General features: G+C 45.0%; 1 protein-coding gene across 5 annotated transcripts in view; it reads right to left on the bottom strand.

Moving 5' to 3' along the window:
• Sv2b (synaptic vesicle glycoprotein 2B) overlaps positions 1-21,944 on the bottom strand; it is a 151,636-nt gene that overhangs the window by 58,201 nt on the left and 71,491 nt on the right. For all 5 annotated transcript variants that reach the window (XM_041648036.1, XM_041648020.1, XM_041648052.1 and 2 more), the window contains exon 2: positions 6,191-7,032. In XM_041648036.1, the coding sequence (XP_041503970.1) occupies positions 6,191-6,641 (451 nt within the window). In that variant the 5' untranslated portion in view covers positions 6,642-7,032. The remainder of the gene's footprint in view (positions 1-6,190; positions 7,033-21,944) is intronic.

Genomic DNA, 21,944 nt, shown 5'->3' with positions numbered 1-21,944 from the left:
GCCAGGAAACTTCATTAGGAAGTGGAATCCAGCATTCATCACTTAAGGTCTCCAGGCAACACCTCCCTCATCTGGGGAACTGGGGGTTCATACAGTGCTCATCACACTGAGTCACGTAAAAATAATATGAGAACAACCAGCAAAACAGTTGAAAATCTGTAAAGCACCGAGTAGATTCTGATGTATATCCATCCTGTTATTCTAACCAAGGCAGCAGATAGATTAACTATCAAAGAAAACACAAGGGAAGCTACGTGGGAATCATCTGCCACCTTGCATGGCACAGGGAGCAAAGGCCCGGGCATCTCTGAAGCCCACAAGAGCCAGATATGTGTGAGTGTGTGTGCGTGCGCATGCGTGTGCATGCGGTATATGGTATGTGTAATGTATATACTTGCTAGCATAGGTGCATGCATACTCGTGTGGGTAAATGTGCACATTGTATAGTGAATGTAGCTATCAATATAAGTGTGTGCATGTATGTGCATGTGTACAGTCACAGATGTGTGGAAGCCAGAGGCAGATATTAACTGTCTTTCCTCCATCACTCTCCACATTATTTATTTGTGAGACAAATTCTCTCTCTGAACCTCAAGTTCATTGATTTGGCTACACTGGCTGGCTGGCTGATGAACATTAGGGATCCCCTTTCTCTACCACTATTCTCCTCTAGTGTAGGGTTATAGTTATAGGCCACCATTACCAACTTTTTACATGGGTCCTGGGAATCCAAACTCAGGTCCTCACGCTTATGCAGAAGGCATGTTCCCAGTCCAGGTACACATTCATCTACAGCGTCTTGGGTGGTGCTAACAGGCAGCCACTGCCAGCATCTAGCTCAGGACTGACATGGTTATGTAAGATGTTTAACACTGAACAGCTTTCCATTGTCAGCGAATCAAGTTGCCATCGCCACACACAGCAGTCAGTAACCTTAGCTCTCGCTCTCTCCTAAGCAATCCTGTGGTCTACACGCTGGTGAATAAAGTGGAGGTGGAGAGATGGCTCTCAGTGGTTAAGAGCATTTGGTCATATTCTACAGGATTGGATTTCAGTTCTCAGAACTTAAGCTGGACAACTAATAACCACATTTAACTTCATCCCCAGGGGATCTGATATTTTTTTCTGGCCCCCACAGGCACGGCACTCTCATGTGCATACACACTCATGTACATATAATTAAAAATAAAACATATTTAATCAATCAGAGGTAAAGCATGGAAACACATGCCTATAAGCTCAGTGTTTGGGAGGTAGAAGCAGAAGGACCAGGGATTCAAGGCTATCCTTGGCGATATGAAAAGTTTCAAACTAGCCTGAGTTATATGAGTCCCTATTACAAAAACAGTTTAAATTTAGAAAGAGAAAGGAAGAAAAGTGCTGGAGATGGAGCTCAGAGTGGAACACATGCTTGTGGTGTTCTAGTATGTGAGTTCGATGAATGAAATTGCCAAAAACCTTTTTATAAACTTCTAAGGGACTGTTTTCCTTTTATGTGCACAAGTATTGTTCCCACATGTCTATAAAGGCACCACCTGCATCCTTGGTGTCCAGAAAGACCAGAAAAGAATGCAGTCTCCCCTGGAATTGGAGATGAAGGCGATTGTGAGCTGTCACCTAGATACTGGGACCTGAAACTGGGTTCCCTACACAGCAGATACTCTTACCCACTGAGCCAACCCCCTAGCTCCTTTAAAAAAAAATTAAAAGAGCCAATGGTTCAATGGGTAAAGGCCCTGTCATACAACCATGTGGACTGGAGTTCAGACCCCCAGAAAGCATGTAAAAGCTGGGCAGCCATGCAGTCGCCTGTCATTCCAGTATTCAGGAGGCATAGACAGGAGAGTCCCAGGGCAACCTGGCTAGCTAGACTAGCCAGTACTGGTGAGCTCCAAGATTTAGCGAGAAGCCCTGCTTCAGTAGGTAAAGTGGAGAGAGATCAAGGGAAATATCTCACATCAACTCTGAGTCCCCAAAACATGAGCACACACATGCATGTACAATCTACACACCATGATGTGGGATTTCCCTCCGTATGCTCTGATTACCATTAATGAATAAAGAAACTGCTTTGGTAGTTGGAGGTAGGTAGGTGGAGGATGTAAACTGAATCCTGGGAGAAGGAAAACAGAGAGAGAAAGAGAGAGAGAGAGAGAAGCCATGGAGCCACTGGAGACAGTTGCTGAGAATTTTACCCAGTAAGCCACAGCCTTGTGGCAATGCACAGATTAATAGAAATGGGTTAAATTAATATGTAAGAGTTAGCCAATAAGAAGCTAGAGCTAACGAGCCAAGCAGTGATTTAAATAATACAGTTTCTGTGTGATTATTTTGGGTCTGAGCTAGTTGGGTAGCCGGGAAGAACAAGCGGCCCTCCTCCAACATGTGCACACACACGTACACAGAGAGAGAGGGGGGGGGAGAAAGAGAGAAGGAGGGAGAAAGAGAGAGAGAGAAAGAGAGAGAGAAGGAGAGAGAGAGGGAGAGAGAAAGAGAGAGGGAAAGAGAGAGGGGGAGGGAAAGAGAGAGAGGGAGAGAGAGAGAGAGAGAGAGAAAGAGAGAGAGAGAGAGAAGAAATAGATAATTAAAAGAACAAAGGACATGCTTAACTAACAAGCAGATACATTTTCCTTGTCTTAAAGGTGTCCACCACTGATAGAAGCACAGCTGAGGCTACAGTGATGGCTGTGTGTTCTTGAACCTATTTTCTACCCCGTGAGGCAGATGTTCATGAGGGACTTGCTAGAACACAATGTTCAAGAGAAACAACTAAGATACCAAGAGAGCATCTTTAATTTTTCTAATTTGATTCATTTCTTCCCCGTAAGAAAAAAAAAAGATCTATGAGTTAGACCTTGGTTGTTCTCTGTGTTGTTTTCTTGGGCCACTCATTGAGAGTCAAATTAGAGACTTCACTTGAGAGAGTTTCTTTTTAAAACAGAATGGAAATGGGGGGTGAGGAGGAGAGAGAGAGAGAGAGAGAGAGAGAGAGAGAGAGAGAGAGCGAGCAAGCACTCTGGGTTAATGCTGGAACACAAGGGCCTTTTGCCCTCTAAGGTCAAGCAGCCTTGGTCCACAGGCATCATTTTGACTGAAGCACATATTCAAAGTCATCAGTGCGAATCTGCCCCTGAGTGTGGGTACCTCATCCTCACTATACCAAGAGATTAAGTAAATAATAATAATAACTTCAATCAAAAGCAATAAAGATATCTTGAGCACCTGTGAGGTTCAGACAGCAAGTCAGCCAAGTTAAACACATTAAATCAAGTACGGTTGAATTCAGTCCATCTACACAGAAATCCTACGGAACAGGCATTACCATCAAACACACTTTACAGGGGAGGGAGCCAAGGCATGAAGCAGCTGAGTAACCTGCCTGAGGTCTCCCCACTAAGAGTCAGCAGAGTGTTACTTCAAACCAGGCAGCCTGGCCCTGATCTCCATTATGTCAGTGCAGTCTGGATCCATGCCAGGGCTGGCAGGATGGTGGCATGGCACCAAGAAGGGAGCTCGGCTGTTTAGAAAGCATCCATCCTGTCGCGTTGTCGGCATTATCTCAGTCCTCACAACAAATGTGCCATCATCCTTACCTCGTCCTCGGGAAAACTAGTTGCGAGAGTTGGGACTGGCCCTAGGTCACTGACCGATAATGATATAGCTAGCTGCCAAACCCTCACGGTCGCATGGTCCCACATGGAGAGAAGCCTGCTCCAGGGCAGGGCTTCTTCTCCGCAACCCATGTATAAGGAAAAGGTAGGATGGGCCCAAAGAGTGAGAGCAGACTTCAAAGTCGGAAATCTTGCCAACATGCCCTGCTTGGCACTTAGATAAGGCTCTCTGAATCTATGTCTACATGTGACCAGTCTTCAAGGTGACGCTGAGGCTCTCAGTCATCCACCTGGATTCACTTAGACTCCCATTTTCTTGACCACACAGGAAATCTCCTCTGGAAATCTCTGCTCAGGGTCTATGTGCCCTTCTCAGTTTGAGTCATAGCGTCTTCTTGGTAAACATGGGACAAACTTACACCAGAGTGGGCTCTTCAGATCATAACCACATGCCCTCAGCTTCTGCCCAGCATTTGCCCTGCAAGAGGCTGGAGCTGCCACAGTGCTGCAGCTCTGCTAATAAGTCTGCTGGGCACAGTGGTGCCAGAGATACTGATGGGCATGAAACCTTAACTAGCATTGCCAGAGTAAACAGGGACTTAGGATTCGGTTGGGAACAGCACAAAATGAGCTGATGACTTAAAATTACTTAAGTCGCAGGGAACCCTGATTGCTCTTTGGGCTGATGAGGGAGGGGGACTTGATTGGGGGAGGGGGAGGGAAATGGGAGGCGGTGGCAGGGAAGAGACAGAAATCTTTAATAAATAAATAAATTTGAAAAAATGCAAAAAAATGCTTAAGTCGGTTAGGGATGGCTTGGTTTCAGTAGGGAATTTTGTTCTTTTGTTTGCCCTTTTAAAAATCAACTATTCAGGGCTAGAGAGATGCTTCAGTGGTTAAGAGCACTGGCTGCTCTTCCAGAGGACCTGGGTTCAATTCCCAGCACCCACATGGCAGCTCGCAACTATCTGTAACTCCAGTTCCAGGAGATCTGACACCATCACACAGATATATATGCAGGCCAAACACCATGAATATAAAATACAAATAAATAAATTGTTACAAATCTACTGTTCAACATTTGAGGGTGGGTAGTGTGTATGTGCATGTGTGGACGAATGTACGTGTGCTCACACACAACTAAAATTCTACTGTGCTCTACAAGCTGAATGACTTCCCAGCTTCTCAAAGCATTTTTCGCTTTGAGATATACTGATTGTATACACTCAATCTCCTTTGATTTTCTGGGTCGTGTCTAATGGAGTTCTAATCCTTTTAAGTGGCATTATAGCTAAGCATAAATGTATAAGACAAGTTTTAATGACCCATAGATAATTCTTTTTTTGTTTGGCTAGTTTTGTCGTCTTGGTTGATGTCATTTTGTTTCTCAGTGACAATTTTTCTTATTTCGCCATATACACACTTTCTCACTCTTTTCAGATTTGCCCTCAAAGCTCACAGACCCTGATTCCACCCCCTGAGCACACTCACGTCCATTTGTTCACATGTCTTCTCCAGATGATTTTGATTACAGCCCTGGATTTGGATAGTTGTGGCAGGGGCCATCTGGGCTTCGAATATGTGTACTATCTCAGAACCATTTGCTAACTCTTTCTCCAAAGTCAAGGTCTAGAAACACACAGGCACATGCTAGTACTGACCCCTGACGTTGTTAAGTCACTTCTGTGTTCATGAAGACCTTCTGACCTTATGATATATATTAAGAAACAAGAGCTATTGTCTCTCCAGGACTGTATCACAGGTAGTAGCATACAATAGACCAAAAATATGTACTTATTTGTTGAATTAATGGGTTTGGTGGCTAGACAGGCTTGAACTCCTGAGGGCCAGAAGTATTTTTCATCTTCAATAAGAAACTGACTCACAGTAAATTCTCAATAGCTGCAGGCTTCCTGGGCTCTACATGGTCACTAAATTTAGAGAGAAGATTTGTTTTCGGGATATTTGGGGACTGAGATGAGCCATTAGCTATATTATGATGAATCTCTTCTATTCCACACCATGTGTGCCCATCCTCTCTAACTGCACAGAAGCCTCTGTGCCTCAAGCTCTGATGACTGGGGCTTGGCTCTGACAGTGCTGCTCTGCTAACTGACTTGCAAGCTGCTCCTTTACCCTTCCAAGTTTATCTGGGCCTCACCCCATGGTTCTCAGTTGCCCACGGAGATGCTGTGGGTATTGCTCAAGGCCCTCAGTTATCCAAAGCACATGGGCACTCAGCCACTAACTTTAGTATAAGAGAAGCTGGAAGCAGAGGTCATTGGGTTCTAATACTAGCTATGTAAGTCTGACACAATCAATTGACTAATTTATTTCTATAAAACAATAATGTCTTAATGGCAAATGACTATAAAATTATAATTTCACAGGATACCATGGCATATTTAAAGTGTCTAATGGTGACAGGCTTTCTCTCTCTCTTTATATATAAATATATGTATGTTGCATTATGTATATGCGTGTATACCTACATATATAAGAAGATAGTATATATGTATATTTTTTTCCTTTCACATATTTGAGGTCACAGGGAAACAACCTTGGAAGTTTCTACTTACCAAGCATTCCTTTCTTGGAGCTGGACAGACACATGTCTTTCTCCGCACTGGGCAGGGCAAAGCTCACCACGAACACTTCCACTCCATCGGCCATCAAGGCCAAACCCAAGACAAAAAAGAGGGTCCACTGGAAACGCCCATGGCCACACTCGTCAATGATGGTCTCATATTGGTGGGCCAGCTGCTCCTCATCCTCCATCCTCTCAGCCATCAGGTCTGCCTGGCCCCGAAGGCCATCTGCCCTGGAGGACGCCATCTTAGTCTGTTTGGACTTGACATCATCTGGATGAGGGATGCCCTGGTACTCGCCCTCATAGATCTCGTCCTCCTCATCGTGGCCTTCTGTCACGTCACTCTGGGCATCTTCTTCTGGGTTTGACTCGTTGCCCCGGTAGTAGCCATCGCTGGGGGCGTAGCCCTCATAGTTGTCCCGGTACCTGTAGTCATCCATTCTTTGGTTCTGGAATTGTCCGATAGCCTCTCAAGCTATATCTTTTGCTCAGTGGTAAATGCTGGGGCTATTTCAATGACCATCATCTATAGTATGGTTGCAATGGAGAGTAGGTCCGTGTGAAGTCTTCGATGAAAGTTGCACCTCTCTTGTTTGTGTCTCACAAATTAAGCAGATTCATACAGAGACGACCTAAGTGGCCTTTTGCACTCAGTGTGTATTAATTGTCTTCGGAAAGTTTCAAACCCTGCCCTGTTCTTCCCGTGACCCAGAGGCTTGTGCTGGGAGGTGCTGATTAAAAACAGGACCAGCTGCTTTCTTTGACAGGGTGGGGGCAGCACTTGGCAGCTCACTGACTGTGGTAATTTGTCCTTCTACTGAAGGTGATGCCCTGGGAATAGAGACAGAAAGGGGGATAGTTACAGAAGGCTGAGATTCTGACATGCTCTCTGAATTAAGTGAATGTATTTACTAATATCCGTATTTTGCGCATTAGGTAAAGTAGATCTTAGACATTTGAATTCACATAAGCTAATGAGTATTGAATCAGTGAGGCAGGTGAAGGGAAACCCTGGGCAGAGAGCCCTTTGAGCTCTCTGGTCAAAGGTCAGATCTTACACAGGAACACAATAAGAAGTAGCCAAGGGGTTTCCAGCACAAGACAATTTTGTGTTATGGGTTTCCTTTGAACTTGTCAAGCTTTTGGCATCAATGGAAGTATTCTATAGGCCAATTTCCACTGTGAAAATGAATGCTTTTCCAACTTTATTATCAAGTAACCAGAAATGCAAAGCACAGAATATGTAGAAATGCAGAGCCCAGAAATATCCTAGAGAGCTTTCTTGGAGGCCCAGCGTGCTGTGGAGATCAGCACTGTAGCTCAAGGACCACTCTGACCTCGTACTTGGCTCAATGTCAAGAACACAGTGTCTGAGACCCAGAGCCATGTTGCCTGGATTTCTGTGAAACATGACTCCAATGCACCACAGACATGAACATACACACCTCTTTCCAAGCGCCAGTGCTCTCCTGTGTAAATCAAGGACAACAGTACTTGATGCATAAGAATATATTTCAAATACCCCGCCCGAGTGTCAATATCATCCCAGGCAATGTTATTTTCCTAGTTCTAGCTCTGAAAAACCAGGAACCAGTATTGTCTAGGGCCAAGGCGCTGTCTTATAACCCAGTTCTAATCATTGCATCCCTCTGTTAAGTCCAACATCCAAGATTCTTCTAGAATCTCAAGTCTCCCAAGATTTGAGGCATCCTTGAATGATGCTTACCATCTTCCCAAATGTGGCCTGAAAATGAACTACATCCTGAGCGCTATAGGAGGTAGGGAAGAGTGAAAAAAGAAAGGGGGGAGAAGGGGAGGGAAAGAGGAAAGAGTAGGGGGTGCAGGAACACATCATCTAGGGGACAAAGCAAGTGTGACTCAGAGGAAGGTAGAAACAGAAGCGAGGCCGTCACAAAGCCAGGATTTACTGCAGGGACCACAGGTCTCTGGAGGCTGTGTCCTAAATACTGTCCTGGGTGAACGACTCATTAGATCAGATGGGAACTTTGAAAACGAAGTCTCCAGAGCTCGCAGAAGGGCCTACTGAACATGAGAGATCTGAATGTTTGCACAGCTCCCCAAGTAGGCCCAAGGTTTCGCCTGAGTGAGCAGACCCTCAGCAGTACAGGCTAGACCCCTCTCTCAGCCATTCTCCCCACCAGCTGCGCCCAGGAGCCAGATTTCCTGGGAAAGATATTTAGATTTCTTTCCATAGGAGCTTACAGAAAGCTGTTCCTCAGTTCAGGCCACCTACCAACAAATTCAGAGCCATCAACCCCTACCAGGCCCCCTCCACACGTGGAATTGCCGTCCTCCTCCACATTCAACAGATGTCATCTCACAATGGATTGCGCTCACATGCCCTTGCCGCAGCTGGTAGACTCTTCCCCTGCCCACAGCCCGTCTCTGGGCCCTCTGCCCCACAAATGCCACCTGGATCTCCACACCTTCAGCCTTGGGAGACTCCGGCTCTGGGAATCATCTAACCCCGATGAGACAATGCATGCTTTCCCGGAATCATGACAGGAAACACTGACTCCCAAACACAGAGTGAGTGAGAACCACCCAGGTGGCTCATTAGAAATGGAATCCTAGGCCCTGTCCCTCAGAAGACACTAAACTGTAGTGTGGGAATCAGGCCTGGACATTTATCCTCCGTACCGCTACCAGCCCAGGGGACCTGGAGCAATAGCGCTAAAGGACCTAGCAAGGAATACTTAACAGAATGACTCTCGCTCCACCCCGGCAGAATTTTCACCATCTCCAGTAAATAAACTTCTATTGGACCAGGCTGGCCTGGATCCTGTCAGATGAATAGTCTAAATCGGTTTTTACTGCGTGTGTTTAGGAACCCTAGGAGGACAATACATCACACATAAACAGCAGGGCCCTCTGCAGCATGCTGTCACACGGAGAAAGCGTGCCAACTGCCTAAGAGCTGCTGGGTTAGTTCTATTCTGGAGGCCCCACAAAAATGTCATGAGCCAGGAATGAAAGGTTTTTGATTCTGAAAGCATATGTGGGAAATACCACTTTGGGTAAAGATTCTGGAACCTTCTCAGTGGAAAGAAACAGGTCTTCGTCAAAACTATCCCCACTCATCCGAGCTGGCTAAAAGAAGCACTGTAAATGTCTAGTCCAGGCAAGCCAAGGGGCTTCAGTGTCAAGAGTTTTTTGGTTTTTTATTTTTCATTGACAAATGCCAAGCTCTTTTATTTATTTTTTAATTTATTTTTTATTTACTTTTGCGACATAACGTTTTCTAGAGAACATGCCAATTAGTCATTTGCAACAACGTGGCTTAAATTATCACAAAAACTAAATTGAACCCCAACCCTCAGGATCTCAGAGCATGATCTCAGGAAGATCAGAGTCTGAGACTGGGGGGATTGGGGAGACAGATCAGTGGGTTAGTGCTTGGTGCACAGGCATGAGGTGGTGTGTTCAGATACCCAAACTCCTGGGTGTCAGAAAACAGGAGTCTTGTTGGACTTGCTGGCCTTTAGCCTACCTGCAAATTAAACTGACGTGTGAGCTCCAACAAAATAAGGGGGAGAAAAAGATGCCCACTGACTTGTTTTTAGGCTCAGCATTCTCTCTCTCTCTCTCTCTCTCTCTCTCTCACACACACACACACACACACACACACACACACACACACACCAAGGTTTTACAGAAGTGATAGAACAGGACTTTCCAGTGAGTCTAAAACAATTGTGATCTTATGAACAAAGCAAACCTGGACGTGGAGACAGATGGGTTGGAGGGAAGATGGTGTGGACGTTCACCAGCAATGTCATCTGTCTACTACAGCAGCCTGAGGCCAACGGTTCTGAGATGGCCTGGGAACCGAGCTGCTGGTACCATGAGTCAGCACTTCTAAGAGCCTCCGGGACGTGGCAGATCTCTTTGATTTGCTCCACAAAATCTGTACTATCTGTAACTGTGAGCCTTTGGAAGAACACAGTCGACAAGCTTATCAACAAAACAGCAATGAAAAGAGGCCCACAGCAGCAGCCACTGGCTAAGCACCAAAGGGATCACTTCCCACAATTCCTCGTCTATGCTCAGGACCAAGAATGGGATGAGATTCTCTGTGCTGTGGGTGGAGAGACAGAGGGCTGGGAGGATAAAAGGATGTGCCCAGTGAACACAGAAAAGCAGTACCAGGAACTACGTGTGGTGCTGAGTTTAAACAGGATGCAGGGGTCGTGCAGAGACAAAGAAACTGGAACCCACACCCAGGTGGCAGCAGAGCTAATCTTGATGAAGAGCAGGATTGTATCCCCACACGAGTTTTTCTGCCCACTATCACCATGTATTTCCCAGTGTCTTTGGGGCTTAAGGTTCTGTGTAAATGTTGAAAAATCAACCCCGTTCTCAAGGAGCTGAGCCATCATGAGAAAGTCAAGTTAAAATAATACAGATCATCCCTCGGCAATGACGCTGACACTGGTTAATCTTTATCGCCAACTTGGCTGAATTTAGGATCTCTTCGGAGAGACTTCCCTGGGAATGTCTCAGGGTGTTTCAAGACAGCTTCAACTGAGGAGAGGTGGCACCAACCCATGGGCTGGAGTTCCAGACAGACTCAAACGCCATGTGCTCTGCTCTGTGACTTCGGATGCGACGTGACCAGCTGCCTCTCATGCCCACCGTCAAAACCTTCACCACCATGATGGACTGGCACCATCAACCTGTGAACACAAATAACCCTTCCTTCCCTGTTTTTGGTGGGGATTTTGCCACAGCAATGAGAGAAGCAATGGATGCACAATCTTAATTATTTATCAATCACATATTTTCATTTATTGAACACTCATCTTACAGCTTTGTGTCAGCCCCTGGGCTAAGTTTAATCATGTCTTTACATGTTTTACATCTTTTGACCAGCATCAGAGCCCTCATGAGGCACTCCCATAATGACCTCATTTACAGAGAACAAGACTGGGCGTGAAGAAGCAAGACAAGTGACCAAGAGGGGAATGAGAAGATTCTCTAAGGGGATTCAGAGGAAGGAGGGCCACTGCGCCTTGGGATCTGCGGAGAGAGCATCCCAGAGGTAAGGAAACATCCAAAGGCAGAGGGGGCTCAGAGAAGCGTGGGTACCACAAGGGAGGCACCAGAAGCTGGAGAGCAAGGCCTAGAAGTAAGACTAGCTCGTCCAGTGTTGGACAGCCAGTGAGAAGTCAGCTGGCCTCCCACAAGAGGATCCACGCGGGAAAACCAAGGAGATGGACGGGAGAGGAAAGAGGCCAATCTCAGTGCTTTGCTCAGAGGCGAGAATTTTCTATAACTATCAGGAGCCAAGAGAGACTGTGAAGATGAGTGGAACTGGTGTGCAGAACAGAGGCCTGGGAAGGTCTCACTGGTGGGGATGTGAGTCCTGGCCTGTAACAGAAATCTGGGATGCGAACAGTCAAACAAGGAGGGCTCATGTGCCAGAAGAGATGCACAGAATGGACAGAATGTGCCCCGTAGCTGAAAAGAGGAGGAACAAGGAGATTGAAACCATGATGATTCTAAGCAGCCAAATGCTAGGTTGCCAGTATTTCCAGAATTCTGTCATTTCTGTGTGATTAGGACAAATGAAAGGTCTTCCTCTTTGCCTCTTTAGCGGGGTAGTAGGATATATTTGAAACACCCTGATGTCTGGGAGACCCAGATTCAAATTCTGATCCTGCTGTCTCTTGCTACCTATGTAGAAGCTACTCATAGACTCTTAGTGCTGACACAGGCTCCTCATCTGTTAATAGCACCCCTGTATAAAGTCACCATGAGGATTCAGTGAGCTATCCATGAACCTCAGGCACCATGACTCCCAGCACGCACAGGTGGAACAATGCAAATCTCATTTTACTATCATCCGGACACTGTGATGATTATTATCTGTGCATTGGGACTTAACATGTAACCAGCATCCCAGCTAGAGCCCAGCTTCCTCTCTGTGAAATCTGGACACACCTGGGCTGAGATGGGGAACCAAGAACAGAGAAACTACTGGTTTCCAAACCTCCTAGTATGGATCTGTTTGCTGACTTTCTTTTTTTTTTTCTTTTTTTTAAAGATTTATTTATTTATTTATTATGTATACAGCATTCTGCCTCGATGTATGCCTGCACGCCAGAGGAGGGCGCCAGATCTCAGTACAGATGTTTGTGAGCCACCATGTGGTTGCTGAGAATTGAACTCAGGACCTCTGGAAGAGCAGCCAGTGTTCTTAACCTCTGAGCCATATCTCCAGCCCCTGCTGACTTTCTTTAAAGGTTACAGTGTTAGCCTCCTCGAGCTGCTTGGTTCAGAATCACTATGCCATAGACCCTTGTTCAGAAGGAGGTTAAAAAACAATACTAATCAAATGATGTAATTTTTCCCAGAACTCTGAACATGATTAGGCCTTGAACATATCCGTTGAAGAGAGATAAAAAAGGTTCTAAGAGCAAATAGATTTGGTAAACACTGGATCCTTTCTTCACGATTCTCTTTGGGTGATTCACAGACACCCTGTCAAATTGAAAGCTGTAAGTACTGAACAAAAGCCTACTTAGCACAACAACAAGACACTGCTACACACCCACTACTCTAACTGTAATCAACAGACAGATGACAGCAAGTGTGGGCTAGGAGGTGATGGACCAGAACCATTGGAAACTGCTGGGGAGAGTGGGCGAGGGCTCAAGCACTTTGGAAAATGGTTTGCCAGGCTCTTACGATATTAAACATGTATTTACCAAAACCCCAGCAATTCCGATCGGAAAAATATATCTAAGACCAATAAAGACATACGCTTACACAAAGACTTGTACACAAGTGTTCACGGCAGTAGCATCTACCTCAGTTCCAAAGAGTGAATAGCACAAAGGCCCATGTGCCCATGAACACATAAATGAAATGTCGTCTATCTATGCAGTACTTCCGGATTTGCCCCACTCAAGACCATGTTAGTTCAGTAGTGTTATAATCTTAAGGGTACTTCTCCCTTCATAGCTGAACCACCCAATTCAGTTCTGCTGTATTAGAACAGAAAGCTGGGTTCCAAGCTATGAGAAACAAGTGGAGTTAAGGAAGACCAGAGAAACCCTCAGGTTTTTTTTCTTGAGAAATTAAAACAAATATTTTAAAGTAATACTAAATCTGTTAAAACAAAGTCAGACTTGGTTTGAAGTTAGAGAATGCTTTTAAAATGGAAAACTAGGACAACAACAGATGAAGAATGTTAATTATAGCATTGTTTATATTAATAAATATTGAAGTAAGTCATATGCTAAATGGGGGCAAGACAAACCTTAAAATATTTATATAGTTAAATAGTATGGCAATATTTAAACACTATGCCTCTGAAGAACTTTCATTTAGAAAAAAGAATATAAAAAACTACATTAGTAAAAATATTAGGAAAATCATGAATTCATATATTGGCCAATAATATCCATAGGATTATATAAATTTGTAGATATTATTTTATGCAAATATCTCTGACAGGGTTGTCTTTTGATGTGGGATTCCCCTCTGTATGCTGTGAATATGTTTTATTACCATTGGTTAATAAAGAAGTTGCTTTGGCCTATGGCAGGGTAGAATATAGGTAGGCGGGAAAACTAAACTGAATGCAGAGAGAAAGAAGGCAGAGTGAGGCAGATACCATGTAGCAACCGAAGGGGAAATTCCAGAACCTTACTGGTAAGCCACAGCCTAGTAGTGATACACAGATTTGAAGCATGATTAATAAAAACAGAATTTAGGTTTCAACCTGAAGACCAGAAAAGCAAAGCAGCCAGCCACTGGCTCTTACCTTGACTTCAGTGCAAAAATGGCAATCCTGACTCCAGGAATCTCAGAATGAGACTGAGACTGAGAGCTGTCTCCTTCAGTTTTACAATCCTCTCTAGTTCTGGGATTCAAGGCGTGCACCACTACCGCCTGGTTTCTATGGCAAGCTAGTGTGGCTACCGGGATTAAAGGTGTGTGTCATTGCTGCCTGATCTGTAGGCTGGCCCGTGTGGCTGTTATACTTTTCTGATCTTTATCAGAAAAGCTTTATTTATTAAAACACAAATGAAATGCCACTACACAGATTAATAGAAATGGGTTAATTTAAGATATAAGAGTTAGCTAGGAATACGCCTGAGCCATTGGCCAATGTTGTAGTTAATATACTTTTTGTATGATTATTCATGTCTGGGTGGCTGGGAAATGAGAAAGCAGTCTCCGATGAGAGTCTTTCTAAGACAACAAGTGTTCACTCTTTCCCCGTGAAAAGTTCATTAGTTCCCTTCCTGCCTGCATCCTAAAGCCCGGGCAGTGTTTTTCACTGTGTGGTCTGCTCTGTCAGGAAAAGCCTCTTGGTGCTGCACAAATATAGACTCCTGGACAAGAGTGCACTATAGCACTAAATCTGCATCAGCAAGCTCCCGCCCTCAAAGTTAAAGACCTACTTCTGACCTTAGCCATCTTCCCCTGGAAACAAATCACCATATTACAAAGAAACACCTGCCTTCAAACACCTAGGTTCTTCCAGGAGCTGAGCCACAAGGAAAGGAGACAGGGGCTGATGCTTAAGCTAAAGAGATGCCCAACTACTGGAGTCAGACCCATAGGAGGGATGTGAGCTCCCTGAGAGGAGCAGATAGTTGACTGTAAAGCTTTGGTTTCTTCGTGTGTGAAATGAGACGAATGTGACATTCTAGTTCCTGAGTTGTTATGAGAGTTGAGTTGACATTTCACAAAACTTGGTTTGGTGCCTATAACCAAGAAGGAACTCAACAACAACCAGAGAAGCCATTGTGTAAATACACACAGGGGGAAAGGCCTTGCTCGTATGCATCGTGTATGCCTCAAAGCACAACCCAGCCAGAAGAACAATAGGGACTTTAGCTTCACCTCCGCCCAAATGCAAAGTCTTCTCAGGGAGAGCCTTTAGATTTGGGGCACCACACTCTGCTGGAGCCCTGCCCTGAATCCCCATGTCACCTTGGTCTAGGGTCCTGACTTTACTCCACAAGCTCCTGAATCTCCTCCACATACTGACATACAGAGGCACAGGGACTCACTCGTATTTTGTTCCCAAAATGAAGAATTACTAAGGTGAAAATTTCCAAAGCAGTGATGTTGCTCTTTATGGTAGCCAGCATGACTTTATACAATTAAATAGCATCAAATTACAAGGAGGAAGAGTGACTGTACTGGTCCAGGAATCTTCAGAGGCACCAGCTCAGCTCTTCCAGCCCCCTGCTATCTTTCTAACCATCCTTTCTAGTGAAATGGGAACAAGCCTCAAGCTCAGAACCTTTAAAAGGGAACCTTTAAAAGGGATGCTTTCAGGAGGCAGCAGGATATTATAATGTTTTCTTCGGTTTTGTTTTTATGATTTACATAGCATGTACAGTAATAATGTAGTTTTCTTCTTTTTGTTTTCCATGTCTTCTTTTTTTTATTGAGCTCTACATTTTGTAGTTTCTTTTTTAAATGAACACATGGAATTGATATTTTGTTTTAGTTTGGGAGTGTGTGTGGTATATATATGCGAGTGGGGTGTGTTTGTGGTGTGTGTGTGTGTGTGTGTGTGTGTGTGTGTGTGGCAGAGGTTGACAATTGGTGTTTCCCTTTATCACACTTCAGCTTATTGTTTGAGACAGTCTTCCGGATGGCAAAGTTCACTTATTGGCTAGACTGGGAGCTCTGGGGATCATCTGTCTTCACACTCTCCACGCTCAGTTCTAGATGCACACTCTATGCCTGGCATTTTCCACAAGTGTTGGGGGTCTGAACTCAGATCCTTGGATATGTGTACTATGCAATTTTACTGATGGAGCCATTTATCCAGCCCCTCAACTGGTATTTTCGAAGAAAGTAGGGAAAGGCCTTTGCCAAAGGTACAAACACATGAAGGTACAAAACAAACATTTTCTGCACTGAGTAACTTTTCCTCTTCGATTTTGCAACACTAGCAGTTAGATAACTTTAATTTTCCATTTCAAAGGTGACCTAACAAAGATTCAAAGAGAGCAAGTCCATTGCCAAGCCCCCCGCCCCATTGATGGTAGATTCAGAAGTCGGCATTCAAACTCTCCTACACCAAGCTGCCCACACACCATGTTTATGGCATTGCCTGCTGCTAAATGGAAAGTTCCTGGCAACCAACAATAGATCAGGAAACATTGACTACACATGGAAGTCTACCGACTGCTACTGGGAAGGCCAGCCTGCGGCAGCACCTTGTCCCTAGTCCAAGGTAGGTTTCATCTCTTTTCTACAATGCTGCTTTTCCATTGCAAGGTTGCCCAATGAAGAACATCTTCTGTCAGTCACAACCGAAGACACCCCTGAGTGATCACTTAGGAGCATTCACTCCCTACGCGAACCCTGAGGCGGAGAATGAACTTGAGCAAACTCAGGTGACGTCAAACTGTCAGGTGGAGGGATCCCCATGGTGGCCAGTGAGCACAGCAGGGGGACATTTAGGAAGATGGCTACAGGAACATGCGGATGCAAAAACAGAAACAGGGTGGGAAGGATGGTCACAGCTCTTAAGAACTTGAGAGAAAGCATCAGTTTCTTGACACCTCAAAGCCTGAGCAGAGAAGCCAGTACAGGGAAGCTTTGGAGGTGGACAGGGGAGGAAGGGAGCAGATTTGGAAGTATCAGAAACTGCTCCTGTTTCTTCTATCTGAGAAATAACTCTTCTTTAGAAATGAAAGTAGAAGCTATTACCATGGAAGCATGTACTACTAGACATAAAGGCTGGCGGGACGCAACAGAAGCTCCCCTAAGAAACCACTGATTATGGTTGGTCATATTTCCAGAAAGCATCAATATCCTGGAGAAAGGAAAAGATATTATAACCTTCTGGGCATTTCAGATATGTTTTTTTTTCTCTTCCCAAAATAGAGATGATTGAAAAATAATTCTACAGGTAGAAAACTTGTCTCAAAAACAGAGAACAAATAGATTAAACCACTAAGCCAATAATGAAATCACAGCTGACCTTGGAGATGGCATTGGCCACTGCGAAATGAACCAGGAAGGAGAGTTCAACGATTCCCTTCTTGTATGGCTGGCAGATTTTGCCTGATGACACTATCAGCTTCTACATTGTGTTACCAAGCCTAAGGCCTAGGGCCAAGCACTTTATACCATTCTATTGGCATGGCTCTACCACATCTCTTATGCCAATCATCCCAACACCGCCAGGCCCTTCATCCTCCAAACAGCTGGGAAATTTCCCTTAGTCACCTCCCAAGACTTTCAAAACACTTGATGTGACCTCAAGTTATCCTGCACTGAGCGGTGCACATCCAAGTTCTCAACTTCACTTTCCCCTTTCTGGCAGCTCCTCCCTAGGCAAATGGCCTCACGCGGTTCTCATTGTTGCTCTCATCATCTGTTCTGTCAATCTTGGGAGTCACATAGACACCCAGGAGAATCTAACAAGCTCCCACTGTCCTGTTCCTTTGTAAGACAGTAAGTATAATTTTTACTAAACATAAAATCAGCACCCTGTCTTATAAATTAACTATAACTTTATGGATTTGAGTTGAAGGAAGTCTGGGAGACTGCTAAAGATAATAAAATGGATTTTGGACTTTTCTTCATACACACATACACACACACACACACACACACACACAAAGGAAAGCCACAAGATCCACTTCATGTGTCTTAACCTGCCTCTGCGTTCGTATACTTTTCCTTCTGGAAATGATCTACCTTTGGCTACAAACTAGCCCTGCCTTGTCCAGTCCTGGAGACACCTCATCCTTTTAGGACTGCCTAAAGTGGGTACTTTGTACGTCTCACACACTCTAAGTCACCACTCCCTGATGTTTACAGTTCCCTGGCTTCAGTCGCTTAGCTATTGCTCTCACAGAGTTAGTCTGCGACTCTCTGGGCCTTTGGAAACCTCCTTACTTTTCTCAATGGGGAAAATATAAATAGAGCCCTCACAGCTGATCTTGCAGCCCAATCTATTTCCCTGAAATGATTTTTTTTAACTCATTTCAATACATCACAGTCTCTACCTCCATCTCTTAATCATCCCAAATCACTAAGCCCTGAGTGATATTGGCCCTGTGATACTCCTCTGCCCAGACATACTCACCCCACTCCAGTGTACTTCTTCTGTGTAATTAGTCCCTCTGTCTGTCTGTCTCTCCATCCCTACCCCTAATTCAGCCTTGGCAATGTATAAACTTCGTAATTAGAACAGGCTCAAACATTGCTGGGAATGCAAACACATTTAGCACTAGAGCCTAGCATTTTGTGCTATTCTGGGCTCTACTCCAAATGCTAGAGAAACAGAGAAAGACAACAAAGGAAGAAGGTGTTAATGAGCCTATAGTCCATGTCTGGAACTAATACACAATCTCACGTAGTGCTCCCAGAGACTGGACAAGGACCTTTGTGAGCTCAGAGACCCAAAAGATGTTGCCAGGGTTACAAACATGGAGAAGGGCAGAGTAGATTCCATCCCGGGTTTATATCTTTTATCAGTCGAATCTGAAGGGTCATGTTTTGAACCACTGGTCTCCAGCTAGTGGCACTATGTGGGGTGTTCTGGGCATCTTGGAGAGGTGGGACACAGCTGCCAGAAGTGGGTCACTAGGAGTAGGTCTTTGAAATGAAAATTATATTTGGCTGGTTCTCTCTCTCTCTCTCTCTCTCTCTCTCTCTCTCTCTCTCTCCTCTTCCTTTTCATTTCTCTTCCTCTCCCTCTCCTTCTTTCTCTCTCCTTACTGATGAACTGTTATGAATGATCAGCTCTGCCACACACCTCAGCCACAGTGGTTTGAGCCACTCCACTACCTCACTCCGCCCTGATGGGCAGAACCCTCTAATGCCATAAACTACAGTCAGCCATTCTTCCCCTGAGCTATTTCTATCAGGCACTATGGTAACAGAGATGCAGAGACAATACTGTGGTCTAGGGGTCTCATAAAACATCACGTGACTTCCATCTAACAGGCCTGACTTCCTACACATACCTCCTTTCCTGTGTAAAGGACGGCTACACACTTGACAAGGAGAGATGCCCAACGATATCAACATTTTTTCGAGAGCCTGTAAGATACAGAGGGCAGTCTCTCATCCTTAAAGTGACTGCTAGATTGGGAGCACCATACCGCCCATGAGGTCTGTAGAGTCCAACCTATACGTCATCTTTGCCTCCCACATAGCATGCATCAGGACTTGGCGCAGACTCCTGCCCAAGTCAACCCTAGAGTGATGGAAACTCACACAGCCTATTATGACATCTAGCAGTGTCGTGTCAAAGGAGTCTGATGGGGAGCAGGAGAGGGAGGAGAGAGAGAGCCACCAAGCTGAGGGTGCTAATTAAGACAGCATCAATACTATGTCATTGTTATCCTGTCCCTTTTTTCTTCTGTTTAGACAGAATCTCACCAAATAGAAACCAAACTAACAAGCCACCTGCTTCCACCTCACAGATGCTGAGATTAAGAGTGTATATCTCCTTACATAGTCCCTCCTATCTCTAAATCGTCATGGTGGGGAGAGGATTATCTCAAACTGGGTCTCTTTTGAGAAGCTCCGCCAGGAATGTTTTCATAAGCTTCTCAAAGCCCCTCCCCCAGCTACTAGAAGCAGATGGCACATCACTGGAGGAAGGACATTCCCACATCAGACAGCCACAGGATCCGCCCCCAGTGCTGCTGGCTGCTGTCACCAGGAGCCCTGGAACCAAACACAAGATGTCTTTCCGTGCTGCATGACCAGACACTGTCACCAGGAAAGCGGGTTTTAACCACTTTCCCCTTGCATTGAGACCAGCTAACACCCTGTTGTTTTCTTTTCAGTGATTGGGGGGGGGGATACTTCTTTATCATAAACCACACGCTGATGGTTCTCCCTAGAAATCCAAAGAAGCAAGAGGTCCTGCAAGCTGTTGTACGTCTAAGCTGACGTACATACACAGGCTTTGCATGAGGGAAGGCTTTGTGATCTTTTCTGAGGAATTGGAAACCAACTTCTCAGGCTGAAGCAGGTTTGTAGCACGTGGAGAAAGTTCCAGGGGCTTGCACTGGACCAGAGATCAGATTAGACAGAGGATACTGGGAGTAGGCAGGAAACTCGGCTCCAGAATGTGGTACCCTGGTCATGGAGGTAACGGCCGAAGCTGCAGTGTGTGATTTGCCTGGCCCCCGTCTCCCCAAAAGCAGAGTATAAATGAGACACCCCTCATATCTCCTTCCCAAAGGAAGCCATAAAACCTAAGAGGAAAACTCTCGGACCTTCTCCCTGACATCCCACGTGACTGGTGTCTGTGCTACATCTGGAGTTGGAAGGGATTAAAGACAAGGAACACCAAGAAAAAAAAAATCCTCCCCCGTTAGGACATCTCACATGTTTGCATAACTGTCCACAAAAAATCACCACGGATCTTCCCACGGCTTTGAAGTTGCATTGCCAAAGCCTCCTGTGCTGCACAAAGCGTTCACTAAATAAATGTGTATACTTTTCTCTTGTTAATCTGTTTCTTGTTATGGGGTCTCAGCCATGAACTTAGCGGTCAGTAAGGAAATGAATTTTCTGAGTGGATAAAACACAAGAGACAGCATCACCCTCTGCTTGCAGAGGACAAATCGTCTCCTCAGTGGGCACCTTTCCCATCACATGGGCTGATTCTAGGCATAGTGACTTGGGTGATCCCTTCCTGAGCCAGGAATCTGCCCTCGATGCATCTACCTTCTACAAAACTCTCGGATCCACTTTTCAGAATACCTGCATAAGAGTATTTTAGGAAAAACTGGTCACCCTTCTATTTTAGATCCCATTTAATCTCGTGGTGCTGGGAATTTAATGCAGGGCCGTTTGTGCACTCAGCAAGCACTCTACCACTGAGCTAGAGCCCCGGCCCTCAGCTGCACATCTTTTATAGATAGAATTTCCAATTTGCTTTCACTCTCAACCTAATTCTTCCTTCTTGTCCTCTCCAGCCTCCCTGGAAGGCATATCCCCAGCTCTGAACCACCACCCCCTTTTCTACCAGGGATGATACACACAAGTCAAAGATCCTAACATGAGACAACCAATCAATCCATCAAGCTTCAAGATCACTCAGAGGACAACTTCCCCACCTCTCCCCTCCACCCCAGACCCTGCTGACTGCGGAATATATTCAGGAGGAAAGACATCAAGGACTAGGTCTAACATTTGTAATGTTAAGAGCATGTCTTGACAAACCAGAAGAAACTCTATTATTCTCTTCAGTAAACGTGTGCTCTACATCCCCCTCACCCCTCACTCAGAAAGGATTTTCTTCTCTGAGCCTTGGAGAAAGCATCACCTACTGCGTGCTCAGATGGATAGACAGCCTTCTTAAAGGCCAAGAAAATGGCCAAGCTTTCACTCTGACTCTAATCAAAAACAATATCTGATGTTTTTCTCGCTGAAATGAAGACAGGGACCCTAGTCAGCCCTGTGTACCATCCATGTATGAAAAAGCCATCTCCACTGCTGCATGCATGGAGAAGTTTCTGGAAGAAGATATTAACAATGCATTTTCAATGATCATCTCCAGGAGATAGAAATCATGTGCATTGAACCACCTCCATAGCACTTACCAGAAGATGGGGCAACAGAAAAAAAGAGCAGCCAGCAAGACCTGTCCATTAATTACTTTTACTTAAAATATTTGTTACTTTTGTTTGTATGTGTAAGCCTTTGTGAGTTCATATGCAGCATGCATAAGCAAGCCCCTTCAGAGCCCAGAAGAGAGTTCTATATCC

The sequence above is a fragment of the Microtus oregoni genome, unplaced genomic scaffold, assembly GCF_018167655.1.
Source record: "Microtus oregoni isolate MIOR12 unplaced genomic scaffold, Mior012 000000F_ref0000247, whole genome shotgun sequence".
Classification (NCBI taxonomy): Eukaryota; Metazoa; Chordata; class Mammalia; order Rodentia; family Cricetidae; genus Microtus; species Microtus oregoni.
This window is presented reverse-complemented; position numbering and strand designations above follow the sequence as displayed.